At 47.4% G+C, this 19,501-nt stretch overlaps 1 protein-coding gene across 2 annotated transcripts in view; it reads right to left on the bottom strand.

The window, feature by feature from the left end:
• The window catches only part of LOC146172046 (uncharacterized), a 277,444-nt gene that overhangs the window by 76,718 nt on the left and 181,225 nt on the right, over window positions 1–19,501 (bottom strand). For both annotated transcript variants that reach the window (XM_084586121.1, XM_084586120.1), the window contains exon 4: window positions 5,911–6,036. In XM_084586121.1, the coding sequence (XP_084442247.1) occupies window positions 5,911–6,036 (126 nt within the window). The remainder of the gene's footprint in view (window positions 1–5,910; window positions 6,037–19,501) is intronic.

The raw sequence follows: 19,501 nt of genomic DNA, 5'->3' as shown, positions 1-19,501 counted from the left end.
CTAAATTTTCCTAAAAACCTCTAGCACTGGCTTCTCATTCAGATAATAGGACACACACGGGTTTTAATTTTTCAGTTATTTCAACTAATTAAGTGGCAAATTACACTACATTTTCTAAGCTAGCATCAGCAAATTGACTTTTCATTGTGAGCGTTTTGAGGTTGAACCACACATTTTCCAATTTTTCTTATTTCTTTATTTATTCGATTAATTACATTGATTTCATAGCTCATCGTCGCCTATCAAACACCAATCAATTATCAATCAGTAAAAGGACAAATTACCATGACACGGATTTTTACACAGTCCTCCTTATTTCCTATATGCTGCGCCGACAACTATTACTTCTACAACTACAACCAGAGCCGTATTTACCCGAAGCTCTGACAACAACGCCGACAGCTTTTCGGGCTGTATAAGCTATTGCCTAAATACATAAATCTGGAGTAATATACGTACCATGTACTGTTATAGCGCCCAGAAATGAGACAGGTGAATTTTTCCAATGCACTACGGCAGACACACGAGCTAAAAATCATTCGGAAACACGGCGCGCAGGCTCTCCGGGCGGCTGGAGCGGCCGGTTGACTACATGTACCAGCATGCATCGCGAGAGCGATGGCGTCGTGAAACTGGTCGGTGCGATCGGTCTATTGCACGGTGTAAGATTGTAAGAAAATGGCAGATGCTTTCGCTCTGCAGTGGTATAGTGCCTGTGGGTGCAGTACGGATGAAGATGATGATGATAATGTCGAGAAAACAGCTAGTGGTCTAGATGGAAAGCTTGCCTTAATTTAAGTAGATATCTTGCATAATAAAAAGTTTTAGTGACAACAACGCAACGTATCACGCCATAACTTAAGGTTGGCAATGATCTTTCTAGCATCGCGTCGCTCCTGTGTGATTTTTCTAGCGAGAGCTACACTCGGCTACCAGTCGAGCATTTCACGGTGGTAGGGAGAGGCCACTTGTGGGCAAGCACCGTTACCACGGTTACCACGGCAACCGAAGAGGAGCAGCAGGTGTGTAGTGCGCTTCGCCGTCGACGCTACCGAACGCCCGTTCTACTGTCGGAGCGGCGTGTGATTTCACGCGGATGAGCAGTTATGCACATATGCGCCGATACCGCGGTAACCAGAGGTAGCACGCGGCGCCTTCGCAAGACGCAGCCGACCAATCAGAGAGGCAGACAAGCGGCAGCCTCGACCAATCCGAGGACGAGGAGTTCACTCCCGTCACCCGGAGGAAGCGAGGCAGACCACTGCCACGAGTTCGTCGTCATCATCATCATCATCAGCACGACTATACCCACTGCAGGGCGAAGGCCTCTCCCATATTTCTCCACCTAACCCGGTTCTGTGCTAACTGCATCCACTTGACCCCTGGGAACTTCTTAATCTCATCCGCCCACCTAACTTTCTGCCGCCCCCTGCTACGCTTTCCTTCCCTTGGAATCCAGTTTGTTACCCTAAGCGACCATCGGTTATCCTCTCTTCGCACTACATGTCCTGCCACGTCCATTTCTTCTTCTTAATTTCCACTAGAATGTTGGTAACTTGAGTTATTTCTCTGACCCACTCTGCACGCTTCCTATCTCTTAATGTTACCCCTACCATTTTTCGCTCCATAGCCCTCTGGGTTGTCCTCAACTTAAGTAGAACTCTGTTGGTTAGCCTCCACGTTTCAGCGCCATAGGTGAGTACAGGTACAGGACGAGTTCGTCATCGCACCGCTTCTGCGGGCAACTCAGCAAAATCAGGAGCCGCCACGAAGGCGAAGCGGCGGAATGAGCGGACACCATCACCGCTGTGCGAGACCAAGGGCGTCAGTGTTGCGCCATGTGTGCTATGCGGAGGGGCCTTCCAGGCCAGTGCGACTGCGCGGAACTGAGCTCCTCGGCGGAAGCGCCGTGACGGTGACCGCCTTCCTGGCCCGTTGCGGCCCTTGTCCGGGTAGGACCTTCGCCCCAAAACAAAAAACTCTCCCCCCATCATGGAGGGAGAGAGGGCCTTGCCGGGGGCGTCGGATGAGTGATGATAGGCTGATGGATTACGTGCGATCCTGGGACGCGGCACTTTCGGGTGCCAATTCCCCTTCCTATATGACAATGGCGAGGTGCGCCGTACGCCGCTATATCACCTGAACCGCGCACTCAGCGTTGCGTATAACTGGCAGAGATGAATGGGCATCCAGACGATTGATGTGGTTTCTACGTGTGTACCAGCCTAAGGCACGGTATCACAGTTGTATGCGACTTTATGTGGCGAGGACGCAGGACTCTCCTAGTCAGTGTATGAAATAAGACTGACTTTAATATAGCTTCGGGCCCTCCCGCCCAGACTACACAATGAGGAACTAGACCTTGTATGCCAGAGAGTCTACTTAGTCTACTGTATAGACGAAATTGAGACCGCTGTATGCTACTTCACAGATTATCGGCCGTCTTCGTACCTGTCAAGCAAAATGAATAAAAGATGTGCATGCCCAATGTCTCTCATTGCTAAACATGAATGACCACAAGCTTAGCCAGGGAAACATACCTCGCTATGTATATCCTAGTGTAGCAGAGCTAAGCCCCTGCCAATGTTTAGCTAAAGGACTGCAAAAAAAAAAATGTTTTAATAGCTGTTTCAAAAATAAAAGAGGCATAGATTTATTGAATAATGAATAATAGCCGACGAAAGTTTAATACGCAAGCAGCAGGGCTCCAAACTTGCAACTTTTTGAAATGGCAAAAACAGCGTTTTCCACCTATAGTGATATATGTTTTTTTTTTCGAGGGAAGTATGGCATATTTTGAAAAACTAAGGTTCATTCCGTTGTGCCGAGGCATTTACACAACACACAAAAGTATGTTTGAAAACAAGAAAATGGTCATGGGATCTCGATTACTGTTCCTACCTCAACACATCGTATCAGTACCTGTTATGATGGACAGAACGACGAAAAGAGCGTTAAGAGACAGGGCGAAAAGGAACAGACAAACGAATCCGCTGTGTTCCTTCTCGCCAGTCTGTAAGCGCTATTTTTGCTGTTGCGTCCAACAGGAACCAACCAGCCCTACTCAGCTCTAAAATATTGCCACCTAGTCTGGGGTACGATGTCAAATATCACTAAACTTTCTTTACTGCAAAAAAAAAAAAAGGCGTGCTATTTGCAACTCAGAATATGATGCACACACTGAACCCCTTCTCAAGAAACTTGACATCTGTCCTGTAAAATTGCTTTACAATGAATTTCTCTTGCAGCGATACCATACAGAACAAAAGCGAGGAGGCATTATCGCTACTTGTGTGATAGTAGCTATCTTAACAAGTGGACGAGTACGTTTGTAATGCCGGGCGCTTGCGTGAGATACTCAGCGTCTGTATATATACTTGTCATGCGGTGGCTTGGTCCCCGTGGCCTGGTCGAGGGGCGGCCACGCAGAAACCCTCTGTGAAGTGTCGTCCATCGAACTGCACAGCCACTTTATTGGACATTTTTCAACCCTGTCCTAAAACACAAAACATCGCGACACTCGTCATACTGCAACCTGGTTCGTACCACACGCACGCACGAATTATAGTACTTATACTACTATCCTACACATTTCCATCCTTGTTAAATTCACTTGGTCTCTGATGCCTTCCCTCAGTTTGTGAGTTTGTACAATTAGGTATGCAATCTTCGGAAGGAGCACAGACCTTTCTCAGGCCGATTGCTTCTCAGCTTTTTGTCTGTGCCGCTTACATCATGTATGGATGTGAAATAAATTTGATTTGATTTGATTCTTGGATCTGTTATGAGCTTGACGTTCAAGAATGCTTTGGTGCAGAAAGTTCTTTCTTAATGGGGATTAGGGGGTGTTATTTTGCGGCGTTGGTGGCAATTCCTTGGTTCCCTTTGGTGTGTGTGTGCTCATCTAATGTGGATAGCGGTGGTCAAGAGTTTCAAAAAGAATTTGTCTCGCTCTACGCATGGTGTGACCATGGGCATCGACGTTTTGCAAGAGTACGGTGAAACTTATGACTGTCGTAGTGGCGGGACTTCCCTCAACTCAGCATCAATGTCTGCTCTTTTGCTCTTGTGGAAGGTTCCTCTTCTGATTTTGCCGGCTTTTCGGTGTCAGAGGACTCGGTTGTAGCTGCAGTGTTCGTCGGCTCTATACTGGCTTTTCTGCCATATTTTCGTCGGCCTGGTGGAACCCATCCCGACCAGTTGCATAATGCAGGTTAACAGGGACCACACTGACCTTGACGGGGAACTACTAAGCCAGCCTTGTCGCCTCGTGGCATGAAGCTCTCCTATTTTGAGGACAGTATCTCAGTTTACGTGGCGGGGCGATACACTCCTCTGCAGACGCCACGATCAACACGTCTCCCTCCGGAAGCGAGCGTCTCAAGCCGAAGCAACAGTCTTGGGAGCCTGTGAATGTTTTCGACTTCTTAAGGGACCATCAAACATCGCTTCCAGCAGCTTGATTTCAACGCACAATTGACACCGGACCTGCTCCACTGTGTGTCACTACGGAACGCATATATAAACTAATTGATGAACAAGAATGTGGAATTCTTCAACGCGGCGTAATACAGAAATCCTGAAGTATATGGGCGGCTTCAGTGACTCGTGTTTAAATTTATTTTGCATAAAGACGCAACATTAAAGTGGACCCTTACTGTGAAGCTGCCTTCTACTGTCTGAAGTTCACTTCTGTCCTGCTCTAATCACAAATTCATAGCACACCAGCGTCATTGGATTTGGCGCTGTGTTCATACAGGGGCTCCGATCAGCATGTGTCGCGTATGCCAGTCGTTCGTTGAGAAACTCAGAGCGCAAGTACGTGGTAAGTGAACAAGAGTACTTTGCAGTCGTTTTTGCCGATATTTCGCTCTTACCTCCCTGGAAATGTTTTACTCTCGTCGCGGAGCATCCTTCGTTATGATGACTTATAAGAATTACGAGACACTTCAGTGATTAAAGCGGTGAAAGGCGATAGCCTGAGTGCCGTAACGCATTTGTAGCGAATGTGGCGGTGAATGATGCTTCGAGTAAAGAGGGTGAATACTGTTTCACAATTCCTTTACGGCATGGTACATGTGCACGCGGATAATTGTGACAGATAACGCGCCTTTTCTATCTTGTAAATGAATTTCAAATGCCGCTGATGCCTGCTATACTAACGCCTCCTATCAGTGTAAGGCCTATCAGTGTAAGGCGCTACATTATTGGGGACACTTAAGCTCATCCTTTAAGGGTATGACGCGAGAGCGCAAACCAGCTCATATATAAAGTAACGTTTTAACCAAGCCGTATGAACGTGCCTGCGTGTCGTAGGGGTAACGAGAATGCAAATGGTTCTGGCAGGCTGATTCTGATGTCACTCTCCCATATGAAAGGAGCGACCCAAGTTGGCAGCTCCTGCCCGTGGCATAGGAGTAACGTCAATTCAAATGTCATGGCAGGCTAATTCAATGACAAAAGCGTGACACTTTTACTGACAACGATGAGATATTAAAGGCTTTCACCTTAATGTCCGTGACCCTAGCGACTGACTTGAGCGATAGACTTTGCGCCTACAAGATTCACATGGTAAAAGGCCAGCCCTCACCGACTGCCCATTTTGCGTGCCCGTGTACCTAGCGCCTATCGAACCAATGTTTCCTGACCTCTTGCAGAATGCAGAGGCACACTTCTCATCAGAATTGTGCCTGGAAGATCTTGTAGCTCAGTTGTGTACAGAACTCTTCGAGAAATGAAAACGCAGCATCTATGCTTATCGCTTACATCGACCAAGCCGATGCCTACTAAGTTGGTGTCCAGCGCGGTGTCGTGCGATTCCGTTACAATATGCGCTCTCGTCCCGGCAACCGATTCACAGCTGCTTAAGGAATGGCTTTCCACAGCATCGCTTCATGCGAGGCGACCCACCTCGAGCTCGACGAAGTCTCCGAGCCCCTGCACGGCGTCCACGTGCACTCGGGTCTGGCCGACCAGGAACAGCTCCCGCCGCTTGCGCACCACGCCGCGTACGCCCAGACTTCGCGAGAGAAGACGCTGCGTCGAAGAAGTGATACCGGATTAAAAATTTTTCCGAGATCAGTACGGAATATGCACTGGAGAAATGCTTAAGTCTGAACGTTGCGGTGTTGTCCGCGAGATGTGTCAGCGGGATTCCACGAGTGACAGATACTGCGGTAAACAAAACTTTGATGTATTCAACTGCACGCTAGCTCTGTTAATCAAGGGACGCTCTGTGCACCGTTTGCAGCAGCAACGCTGAGGCTTTCGCATTTCTCCACTTCATATTCGGCTGTGCTTTCCGAATTTTTCAGGCTGCAGTTGGTTTATTACCTGTCTTCACACACTTTCTAACCATTGCCACCTATTTGTGCGCTCAAATATTGGTCTTTCCAGCTCATTCACATTTCGAACATTTTAAATTTCCCGCCAGGGAAGTGCGGCCTGCGTCACCGGAAGTCGTGTGCCACGTTACCACTTTTGGAAGTTGACATTATACTTCCAGGCTATTTCGACGTCCTACTGACTTAATTGACTGATTAAGTAATTAATCCACATGCACCTCCCGTTTTCCCACACGAGATGTTTTGATGCTCCATTCTTTTTCTTACAAACTCATTTATTCGAACGTAATCGTGCGTACAAGCTCGTGATGACACGAAACCGCAAACATAGCCATACAGTGCATTAACAGAAGGCATGCTGAGAAAGCCGAATGCAGCTGGACAGGACTGAAGTGGGAGCGGCCGGTGTCCTGCACTGCACAAGCATTCATCTCAAAAAGCCCGTCGCGTATAGAGTATACGCAGCTGAAGGCGGGGAGAATGGACATCTGTGGAGTTTCTATGACGACACTGTGAACAGAGTAAACAATGTGAGGAAGTAAAAGCCGGCACTGCGCCAGTAGCACCTGCACCCGAAAACGTTTTAGCAACCAATAATAGAGAAATAGTGAACAACATTCGTAATAGTCGATAGACATTCAAAGAATTGTTCAATAATGCAACCGTGTTGTAGCGGCAAACATTATTTATTTATTTATACTGTTAACCCTCGGTATGAGGGCCATTACAGGAAGGGAAACATATGCAGAAGTAAGACACTTTGAAGGGCTAGTTGGTTCATGTTAAGCGAACGAGTGAAATCGCACGAAAACTGCAACTGAAGGAAATAAAACAGGCGCCTTGTTTGTGCCTGTGTGTTCCTTCAGTCCCGTTTTTCGAGAAATTTTACTTGCTCGCTAAGCATATACATATAAGGTCAGTTCTCTTCACTTAAGTACACTGAATAAAACAGAATTACTGATTTGCACAGCAATCCTCCAGGAACGTGTTCAAACTTAACTCAAATTTTTCTACATCTGTTTGGTCCACAACGTCGCCTGGTAGTTGATTTCAGATTTCTACTGCACCGGGAAAAAAGTAGCGATAGACAGTACGTATAATAATAGGCTGTAATACCATACTGTAATTTTTTCGAGGGAAACGCTTCAGAGGAGGTATAAAAGTTGTTTATTATTGTTTAATTTATAATTCATTATCAGAAAAAAGTTTCAATTTCTGTCTTCTTAATTCTAGCGATTTTAACTGACTCTGCTTTAGCATTTCTGTGACCGAATCAGAGCGTTGATATTGAGAACGCATTGGAACGCTTTGCAACCTTTCCAGCTTTCGTTTTACACCATTTGGTGTGTACTCCACACCAACGTTACTAGAACTCAGTTTCACAGCTCCGTGACTCTTGCTCCTTGCCGGGCGCGTCGTCTGCTACACGCGGCGCGCACGTAAAGCGTGTTGCCCAACTAAACCGCGAAAACCTGGTAGTTCACATTTCGCACAGATATGGCATTTTGTTGTTAGTGTTTTTTAATAACAAATTTCTTTGGGATCAAAAGAAGCCGGATGCTCTTACCGTATGCGGCGGCGGCGGCGAAGAAAAAGAAACCATTACCCCAACGACAATACTGGTGGCGCTATCGTGTGCAACAATCTTTCATTGCCTCTTGCTTTGTTTTGACAGAGTTGGGGGAAACAGCATGAGATGTCGCCTCTGGTGTTAGCGTTGGGGCGATGCTTTTGCTTCGCCGCCGCCGCATATAGTAAGAACATCCGGCTTATTGATTGAATCAGGCAAGTATCCATAACAAATTTGATATTAAAAAAGACTAACGACAAAATGCCATGTCTGTGTGAAAGTTTAACTGCGAGGATTCCACGGTTTAGTTAAAAGAAGCATTCTACAGTGCGCCTCTATTTTGTGGCTCTAGTAATTGATGATTGACTGATGTGGGTATAGGCGATGCCGATATTTATGAATTCACTGTAAACGGATGAATTACAGGAATGAAAAAAAAATGGTAAATGGAATTTTAGAGATGCCAAAATGCTCAAAGAAAAGACAATGTTTGATAAATTGATGATGGCAATTAAGAAAAATTTGAGTGCAATTCATCAATTTAGCATTCGAAAAAAAAAAAGAAGCATGCGCTCAGTTGTGTCAAACAATGGAAAGGCAATGTTGCTGATGCTTAGTAATCGTGTATGAAATATAAAAAAAGAAAAATAAACTTGAAACAGTATTGCCCACGTGTTTGAAACGCTCTTACCTCTTAACCTTAACGGCGTAGTTAAAGTGTCCCCCTAATTTTTCATGCGTGTGTAGTCGACTAATTAGCACCCAGTGGGACTGTTGAATATTTATTAAACGAAAAGGAATGCTTTAGACGCAGTCAAATACATTCGTTTATTCTTGAATAGAGTCGAAATATTGATGGTATTCATAAGTCAAACTAACGACAATAGAATATTTAAGCTCACACTGAAGGCGGCGTTTTTAAGAGAAAGTAATGACCAACTGCTCCGTTCAGAGGTTAGTTGAAATCAAGCAAGGAATAATAGTGCTTGTAAGCATGAAAGGTGCTTATCTGCAATTCAAAAATCTTTCAGGGTATTTTGAAGGCATGTTTGCAAAGACCGTCCTTGTCTTCAATATATGGGGTCAATGCAAAACAACCTGAGTAATTTGAGCAGCATGTGCATCACGTCATTACTGGGATAAATTAGGTCGTTACCTTCTGACACTTATTTCTTCAGGGTAGTCACAGGCATAGCATATCCCAGCAGCGCACCCTTGCATTGCTGGCAGCTGATAGACGGTAAGATTCTTTTAAAAATGAAGCCTCCCATGCAGTGTGGACGCCGCAATTTGTTGTTGACAGCTCTTCAATGAACAGATTTTCTGATTCAGTCACCTCATGAGCTTCAACATCTGCCCTTTCTTTGTTCGCCTGGGAGAGAAGGTCTATCAAGTATTTGCGGTCGTCAAGTTCGTAGCTTGTTGTTCCTGAGGTAAAAAGAAATTTCTCTGACGCTTACAGGCCTCAGAGTGCATTTCATGTCGTACGCACTGGGCACAGATTTTCTCAGCCGAACCACTGAGAACACGCTCTCGAGGCAATTCCTGCAACAGACTGCTGGTTCAAACTGCTGGGTTCAAAGTGAGCCTGCAAATTAATGTGCAAGGTTCAATCACATTAGCATTGCGTTTCACTCTAGCTTTTGTTGGCAAAATCAAGTATGACACAATAAATAAAACACTTATTTTCATTATTTTATACCAAGCCATGTACAATAAATGGTAAAAAACAGTGTGTGTGCGTGTGTGTAAAACTGCTGCGGCATCGCAGTCATCAATATATACCAATTATCGTCTTGTTTGATCACGACCTTACAAGTGGCAACATTCGAAGACTCACAAAAATACCACAGCTGCAGTAAACATTGCAGCAGCATTTCACCGTAAAACTACACTCATCGATAAATAGCGCCCTTGAATTCAAACATAAGGATTGCTTAGGTGCCCCATAAGTTTTTCTGTTTGCCTGAATGCTATCATGACGGGAAATGGGGAAATGGTGTCCGCTCTTGTGAAGAGATTTGATGCTCATTGTTTCAAGCTCAAACGCAGTCAGTGAGTCAGAAAACCAGGCGCACCAAAAAGGGTCTCTAACTTTTTCCGTCAAAAATTCTCATTCTCGAAAAAATGGTAAAACAACCTCCTTTCCTGCAGCCCAACTCGTTAAGTGAATGACAACGTTCCTATGTTTCTTCAGCAGGCCCGGATCTTTGCTCGCAGCAATGTTCCTTCTGTCAGTAGTCCAATTTTCCCACAATTGCTGTCCACAATCCCCGCGCAACAAGTTGCTCATTCTCAGCGATCCTTAATATTGGATTAAAACCTGTTAAAACCTTCCACGCGTTCTTTTAATAAAAATTAATCACGAGCCTCAACAGCACGAAAATGCGAATCCCACGGGTAGGAAGGACGAAGTGTTACTCACTCAAATGCACGATGTGCTTGTCGGCTGCCACTTGTCGCGCTTGGTCTTTACTGTCTAAAGCAGGTTTCTCCTTAGGTTTTGGGAACATTTTCCATCCATTTATAGAGTGCCCCCCCCCCCCCCCCCCTCCCCTGTCAGGACCAAGAGAAAAAGTGACGAAGTGAACGCAAATTTTAGCAGGGTAAATGTGTAGGCCAGTTGGTGAGACATAAGGAAAGTAAAACCGCAGCAGGCACAGGACGGAGGCTGGAGACAACACCTGAGTTGTCTCCACCCTCCGTCCTGTGCCTGCTGCGGTTTTACTTTCCTTATGAGCGTAAATGTAACAGCTGCTGCGCCGCCGCGTGAAAGGGCATGAAAATGGCCGCCGGCGGACTCACAGGGACGGCGGCACTTGCCTTCTCAAAGGGTGGCTTCCCCATAGCAGAGGGAGCGCGCATCGAGGCACCCTAGAGGTTTTAGTTTCTTTGCGCCCCCTCCGCACTGTGCGGCAAAGCAAACACGTAACTTTGTGACGTCACAAAAGCTCGTGACGTCAGTAAGCTACCGTTGCCGGGGAATTTGATTTTTTCTCTAAATTTTGGGCGAAAAACAACACCAACGACGACGGAGGCAGAACGATGCTCAGAGAAGACAGAAAAATAGACACCGTAACCTCTGTTCAGCCAACTTTACTAGATGTGGGTTTCTACTTTCAAGTTTTACAGTAAGTGAAATGTTACGGCATTTCACTTTGTCAAACTGGTACCACCTTAACATAGCATCATTCTGGCTCCATCGTCGTTAGCCTAGTCTTTCGTCACGTGTCATGTAAACGCATTCCGGGGCGTACTTTTTCTGGCACGTTTCCGAACATGAAGGGCCTTCAAGTGAAGGCAAGCACATGGAGAAGAATTGCATGGCTTGAGGGATTTCACTAAAGGCATAAAAAGTGAAGTTGTGCTGCATCGAAAGCTAGGCTTTATTAACGCATGATTGCATACGTAGAGGCATCACGACAATGCAAATCTTGAACTGTATGAAAGCGACCACTCTTCATTCGTATGTTATGGTCTTCATAAAATCCTTGTGATAACAAAATGACTTAAGCAGAGGTCGACAAGCTGTACGTGGTATGATTATAAAAGGGTAAAAGATTTTGCGATTAAGCAAAGTACATATCAGTGTCAAAGAACTACAAAAAGAAAACGGACGGGATAACTGTAACGCTAGCGTAAGAATACCTAGCTTTAAGAGCTTAGTCAAGAAATCCAAACGGGGATTGCTACTATTTAGAAGTTAATGCACCTGAGAAGTGAAAATAACTGCTACACAGCTTTGCACTCTATAAACTCGCCCTGTTCGCAATTTCATTGTTTTACTCGCGCTTCATTTGTCGCTAAAAGGAGACAATGTGAGGCTAAACATTTAGAACATCAGCATTGAACATATCTATGAGAAAGTTCCCACTGACAAAACGAATAACCTCCCTGTATTACCAGCTAAAGCAAATTCAGCGAACGTTGATGCGGTAATGCGACGCAGTAAGCAAAACAAGCAGCATAGGGTGCAGACCGAAGGCTTTGCGCAATGCAACACCCGTTTTGAGGGCAATAAAATCCCACCTTCACCATTCGATTCAAATAGATGAAACGAGACGCCGTTTGTGCAGACGTGTACTCGTACAACAATTCGCGACTTTTGTGACGTGCCTGGTAGACCGAGCTGGCCGAGCAGCCGAGCGGTGGCGCCGCATTGTCGCATCTGATAAAGTCCCTCAACAATTTTAAAGTATGGAAACGCTTTGATCCATCCAACGACGCCAGCGATTGGCTCATCCGGGACACGTGACCCTATGCCGCCATGAAACTTCCTGTGGTGGTGCTCTGTGATTGCATTGAGGTAGTGCCCCTCCTTTCTCCCCCAATGCCTCTGTGCTAATTTTGGAATGTCTGGTACAAAGACTGATGTGCACAATACATGGTTTTCTGTACTGCTGTAACAGTGTGGGCGTTATATGTTCTTACATTTTTTGTACTTATTTAAATGTCCTAGTGCTCAGTGTCAGTACTATTTCATATTCTTTTGCTCACTTGGAAGAATCTCCTAATTTTATTTTATGCAAAATTTTTACTTCATGTATTTTATGCACTGCATATGCGAACAAATCCTCCATTACGCTGCTTTTGAAAACAAACTATGCATAGCCACTGCTACTGTCCATGAAATAAAATATATATTCATATATCGAAGCATATTACACACAGCTGTGAAATCTTTGCTCACAGTTTCTCACGCAAGGATATGAAGCAAAATGCTGCAGTAAGTGGCGATGTTTCTTTGCACAAGACAGAACTGCAAACTTACATAAGAGAAGCGTCAGATGGAGTAAACAAATTCGAAGCAAAGCGCACTCATAACTGGCCAGTGCGCCGGCGTTTCGTGTAATATCTAATTATTCAGAGGCTTTTGCATTGAGCACCTCACGGAGGCGCAAAGGCAAACTGAAAACGCACATGACACATCAATAAGCGGGATGATTCAAGCTTACGTGGCGACATCGCACAGTCCATGCCACCACCAGCTTGCAGCAGTTCCCAGCAAATAAGTTATCGCTAGTTATCGCATAATAACTACACGTCAAACTCAGCGGCAAGAGCGCTGCTGAAGCATTCGCTTCCACATGTATCGGCTGTCACAGTCGATAGAACATGACAACACGGTTGCAGGGAAAAGGAGCCTTCGTGCTTTATTGCGCGCTGGTTTTATAGTCACCACTGGAAAGAAGGGCGACCTTCTCTCCCCCAGAAGCTTCCGGCTTCCGGGACGATGACTTAGCTACCGATACACCACACACGCACACACGACTTGTTTATTTTCCGTGAGGATCGCACCGTCAGTACTTTCAGCGCTAGTAATGCCGCAAGTATTTCGGTCCGGGTGACTGTCAGCCTCGTTGTTTTTTTTTTTTTTTGCACGCGCTATACAAACAAAGTGACCGCTATACGTATCCTGCATCGTTACAAGAAAAAGAACAAGCTACAGTGCAAACGCAATTAACCGCAAGCAAGCACCAAGACAGGGGTAGCACGAAACGCCACGGGAAACGCGTCGTCTTCGGCTCCGACTTCTTCTTGTCCATTGTCAAGGGCGTCGACTCTTATGAAAATCCAGTAAATCAACACTCTACTCTCTTTTTATTTATATGCGACTAGTTTGTATCAGTAGCTTTTATTGTCTCGCATGTGGAGATATGTTTTCAACTAATGTTGAAACTTGCGTTTTTCTCCTTTTTTTTGCACCCTCGAAATGTGTCCTCTCCCTTTGTGCAAAGTGTTCGCCCGACACTAAGCAGGCGCCTTTCAGTAATTTATGACGGGCGACAGCTCCTCCCCGGGACACCCCCTGCGGGATGCCGTGGGAGCTGGGCCAATGCTGGAATAAGTGGACCGCGGACCCCCTCCGACTTGAGGGAAAAGGAATGCGGGCAGAACGAACGGGGAGCCCCATCGATGAGCATGCCTCTTTCCGAGCTCTCGCTCCCTCTTAAAGAAGTTGTATTTGGTTCATTAATTGTTTGTTGTAAATAAACAAAGTTACTTAAAACTACGACAGCCTCTAACGAATGCCGCGATTTAACACGGGCGTCGTCTGCTCCAGGATCCTTCTAGGTGGCGCGCGCGGCAGTTGTCGCTACCTTAAAAATTATAAAGGGACCTTAGCATCTGATAGCAGTGAGGCCAGATGATGAGTTAAAATCAAACTGTTTATTAATGCTTAAAAGAGATTCGGTCGATCTGCAGATGGTCGCCTGGCTGGATGTGGTGCGCCTTCGTGCGCGTCTGCACTTCATCCCGTCTCGGCTCCGAATGCCTTCTCCTCGAGGCGTCGAGTCCCCGTGGTTCTTCTCCGAAGTGAAGTTTGAGGGGAGAGCATAACTTACGCGGAGTTCGCGGGGCGCGAAGTCTCTGCGCGGTCGTAACGAAGGTGGAGGCAACAGACAGACCGAGCGAACGTGCTCTTCGCGCGGTTTCGGGAGAGTTGGATCGTTTCGAGGGATATGTGTGCTGCTGACACGGCCCCTCTAAATTTTGCACCTGTCCTCAGGCGTGTGTATCCACATCTCCGAACTTTGCGGTAATAGTTGGCCATTTGCAGGAACGAGTACAATTTCTTGACGTTGCTTTCAGGCTTTAACTTGTCGACGGCTGCGACTCTCGCCTCGTCCAGGGTTCGCCCTTCTGCGGAGATTTTATAGCCAAGAAAGGAGATGTCATCTCGCTGAAATTGACGCTCCTTAAGGTCTGTCTTTAAGCCGTTGACGACGACTCGTCTCAGCGCCTCGTCGAGCAGTGATAGCGCTTCGGGGATCGTAGCTGCTCCCTGGCCGACATTGTCCATGTTCTTTTTATGCCGTCACGCGTTTCGCGCACGACTCTTTGCACGATCTGCGGTGCCTTACATTTTCCGTCTGGTGTAATGAAGGCGGTCTTATGGATGTCGTCTGGCCTTACTCGCACCGGGAGAAAGGCAGACTTCACGTCGAAGACGGTGAAGTACCTCGAGCCTTGTCGATGTCGTGGATTACATCTTCCATCACTAGCATTGGGTACGGTGGTTTGATGGTGGCATAGTTTTCTGTAGTCGTGGACCATTCGTCGGGGCGTGGTTGGGTGGTGTGGTTGGTCCACTACAATGGTAGGAGCACAGTACCGGCTTTCACTTGGTCGGATAATCCCCTTAGTGAAGTAGTCATTGACTTGTTGCTTCATGAACTGTCGGTCCGCGGGGCAAGATCGGTACGGCCTTGTGGCGACGGGAATGTCGTCCCTAAGTTCAATGCCGTGCTCTACGTGGGCGCAAAGCCCCAGCGCATCTGTGCTCGTTGTGAATGCGTCATGATGATGATTCAGAATTGAGCGGAGCTCGCCTCTTTCGTTCGCGTTCGCGTCAGTGGTCATTTTAGATACAGACTCTTCAACCAGGTCAAAGAAACCTTCGTCGGGACCCGGGCCCTTCGAGTTCAATCTAACGAAGCCGATGTCACCTCTGGTGAAATTTCTTCAATGACTGTGCGGTTGCTGAAGGCTGCTAACAGCGTCTCGCCAGTACGATTCATACTTTGAAAGGTTATGTATACTTGCGCAAAAAACGGGACACAAAAAGGCACATAAACGACATATACGGTGCGCATACTCCAGGCGCATTCATACTGCATGCGCCTGGAGTGTGTAAGTTCGGTTCACTCACCGATGGCTGTATGGGGACGAGGGTGACATCATTCGTAGGGTGAAACGTGACGTCGACGTTCGCGGCATGGCGCCAATCTGTACCAAGAATCAGATCCATGGCACTGGGCAAGGGCGCGATCAAGACCTCTTTGATCCGCACGGTCGATATTCCCACAGTAACGTCCAACGTTGCCACTCGCGTCGGTCTGATGCATCGGTCAAGCACTTCTATGTGATCTGGGGCCGCCCACGGTCGGGGGCGAACGTTAGGGAACACAGAGCTCTCGTTAAGGATGGACACGTTTGAGCTGCTGTCGATACAGACTCTCACCGGTTGGTTATCGACGAAGCTCTTGACGATGGGGAAATTACCTCACGTTGATAGCAGAAAACAATTTGCTTGCCTGTTTGTCGCCCCGGTATTGCTTGCGTCATTGGACCTGGCTGCTAGGTGTTGTTCCGCAGCGATCGTGGCTCTCATTTTCGGCCTCGTGCACACCCTCGAAAAATGGCCCGTTGTCCCTCAGTTGAAGCAGGTATGTACTCGCGTGGCCCGCATCAGTTCTCTCTGTTCTCGCGGCCTTGATTGTTCGCAGAGATAACTGCGCCCGTCTGTCGCCGCCCTTGATCCGTCGCTGCTCATCTGGTTAGACCGCCCAGGACCAGATCGTCGGAACTGCGTCCTGACTGTCTTGCGTCGCCTGGTGTCGAGCAGCGTTGCGCGGTCGATCAGTTCAATGACGTTGCTGCAGGGTTGTGCAGCGAGTGGATTAGCCCATGGGTCGTCGTCGATTCCGCTGAGAATCAGCGAAATTCTCTTTGTTCGCCACCGGGTACGGAGATTTGTCAAGCAGAACATTTTTCGAATAGATGTACTCAACCAATGTCTCTGAATAGCGTAGTCTTCAATCAGCCTGCAGGTCCAGGAATTACTGCATCGTGGGCCTCCTGTCGAAACGCGAAGCGAAGGCTTGCTTCAATGAGTCCCACGATTCGCAACTCATACCGTAAGAGCTGTGCCAATCCTTCGCGGCTCCCTGCAGCCGTCTTGCTGACCTCGCGAGCGTCAGTGATGGGGACCAGTGTGCCAACGCAGCAACGTGCTCCACCTGCGATATCCACGTCTGGGCATTTTGTTGTGCATTGCCGTCGTACTCGGGGATGGCGGACGCGGTGTCGTTCGTTGACTGGATTAGAACGGGCTGAGCTAACTGTGACACTCTCGACAATACATCCATAATCTGCAGTTGCGTGCGTGCGAACATGCCCATGATTTCAGTCAGGCTTGGCGAACCCTCATGAGCTGGAGCGTTGTTCTCCCGCGAGGACTGCGGAGATGTACCACGATTGGTGTCTGCCGGCCTTTAATTCGTTGCCGTAGCCGGGGCGACACTTCCGTCGTTGCGTTGGGAGTCCGTATCGTGCCCCGTTCGTGCCGACACTGGATGCAGTAGCACCGTTGCGTCACTAGCTGCGTGTGACGTACGTTGTTGGGCTACAAGCCGTTCCAGTTCATCAACTCTTGCCTGCAGAATTTCGAGTGTCGTTGGTCCCTCCGTGTCCGCTCCTCCATTGTCATCGCCTACTGCTTCAGCCTGGCTGGTAGCTGAGTCGAACGCAGCCAGCGAGGCCTGAAGGCGAACGTTGTCGTCCAGGAGGCGTGTGACGAGAACATCCTTAAGGCCATTGCACGGCAGTCCACGGGTTCGAAGCTCGTCGGCAAGCTGCTGTTCTTTCAGTTCGATGAGAACACTGCGTTCTGTCGATTTCGTTGGTGACCAGACGAAGGTGGTCTCAGAACTCGTCGAGGTTGTTCTGCTGCGCACTATGGATTCCGGTGGTTCTTTGCGTGCGCGAGACGACTCTACAGATTCTGTCAGCTGCGCCATGATAGCAGTGATGCCAGATGATTAGTTAAAATAAACTGTTGATTAATGCTTAAAAGAGATTCGGTTGATCTGCAAAGGGTCGCCTGGCTGGATATGGTGCGCTTTCGTGCGCGTCTGCGCCTCGTCTCGTCTCGGCTCCGAATGCCTTCTCCCCGAGGCGTCGAGTCCCCGTGGTTCTTCTCCGAAGCGAAGTTCGAGGGGAGAGCATAACTCATGCGATGTTCGCGGGGCGCGAAGTCCCTGCGCGGTCGTAACGGAGGTGGAGGCAACAGACAGACCGAGCGAACGTGCTCTTCGCGCGGTTACGGGAGGTCGTCTCGAGTGATATGTGTGCTGCTGACACATCGTCAAAAAATGTGCACACGCAGCGGCAATTGGTTTCTCAAAGGGCACACACAGCATCCATCTTGCTGTACATAAAGCTCTACCACGGCAAATAGAACAAAATACTGACCTTTTGAGACAGAGAACCCAGTTTGCACGCAGACGCTTGCAAAAGGTAGCACGCAACATTGAACGTTGAACCGGGGCTGATGACGCACGCACATCGTAGTAAAGAAAACTTCGGTCTTAGTAATGTCCAAGCTTAGCGCAACTACGCAGTAAAATACTAAATGACCAAGAGAGGTCGCTAAAAACAAGTTAAAATTTTAGTGTAAACAAGACACCTTTTTTTTTTTTATGCTAGAAACAAAAACTGCATTCATTTCTGCGTTTGAAAAGTATATTTACTTTCTAGTTATTTGGAGTATTCTTATCCTTTGTGCCTTAATATTTTGCCGCACAGTTCGCAGGTGCCTTTTGCATCGTCCATCATCATCATCGAGTTGATGCCGCTGGAAATAGGCAGCAGCACGCGTTTTCTTCCAAGTTGAGCGACATGGGGCCTCATTCTCGAAATTTGATTTTGCCTGACGGCGCCATATTGCCTTTCTAATCCGCTCTGAAAAGTGTCACGTGCTTTAAACTTGTGGCGTGGACTGTCATATGAGGGAAGCACATTTGCGGTTGCATATTGCAAAAAATACCTACGTTTCGCCGCCATATTTTCGCTGAGCAGCGATGTTCCTGAATTATGCTAACGAGATGATGACGATAGCAAGCTGATTTATGCAGCCTTTAGCTCACCGTAGTTTCTCAGCTTGTTATTTGAAGTAAAAATAGAACATTAGAAACTCCTTGTTTTGACTTTTAAACGCAATGAAACGGCCTCATTTGAGTGCGTGAGGAATAAAGGCCGCTTGAGACCGTCTATAATGAGGGTTGACGCGTGTGGGCGGCTGACGGCGTGAACTGCTTTCTTATCTCAAACCCTCACTTCCCACGGGAAGAAACCATCGGTCTGCACGGTTGTGATAACCCGGCAATGGCGGCGGTCATGGCGGGAGCATGGAGAGTGGTCTTCGTGGCGTTCGTCGTCTCAGAGTGGTGATCGAAGATTTCTTGCGGTGATCTAGGATTTGCTGCAGCACAGCAATGCTGTCAAATTGTCTTACCAGATAACGCGTCAGTACAGTTACCTGACGAGGTATGTAGTGTGGTGGCTTTGCAAGCTCCGTGACGCGAATCAGCCCGCGCTCGGAGCTCACGCGTTGCACCGATGAGTTGAACTGTTGAGCTGCAGGTGGTTCGGGTGCGATCGCCAGCGGTGAACGCTTCTGAACTGACCGTCTTTTTGTGTGCATGGTGGTTGAATGACACGAAAGGTATCCGCGCGGCCGAGCAACGAGCTCCCGGAATGTGTCTGGCTTCTAGATGTGTGTCGACCAGCAAGAAACACAGTTAATCTGCTGGAAATGGTGCAGCTCGTCGAGCATCACTGAGGTCAGGGAAACAGGAAAACCTGCAAAGGTGACTGCTCATACAGTGTCATTGCTGTGCGCAGGCTTGAAATGATTACAGATTAAAAGAATAGTTAATGGATGCATGGGGTGAATCGCCCATTTTCAATCGGCATTTCACGTTGCTTTTTGCTGCCTATTTCTAGGCGCCTTATAATTTCCTTCAGCTTCTCTACACTGCACGAACTTAAAAATACTGAGGGTGCTCGTAGTCAACAGTAT

The sequence above is a fragment of the Amblyomma maculatum genome, unplaced genomic scaffold, assembly GCF_055883805.1.
Source record: "Amblyomma maculatum isolate TAMU_Amacu unplaced genomic scaffold, ASM5588380v1 scaffold_15, whole genome shotgun sequence".
Taxonomy (NCBI): domain Eukaryota; kingdom Metazoa; phylum Arthropoda; class Arachnida; order Ixodida; family Ixodidae; genus Amblyomma; species Amblyomma maculatum.
This window is presented reverse-complemented; position numbering and strand designations above follow the sequence as displayed.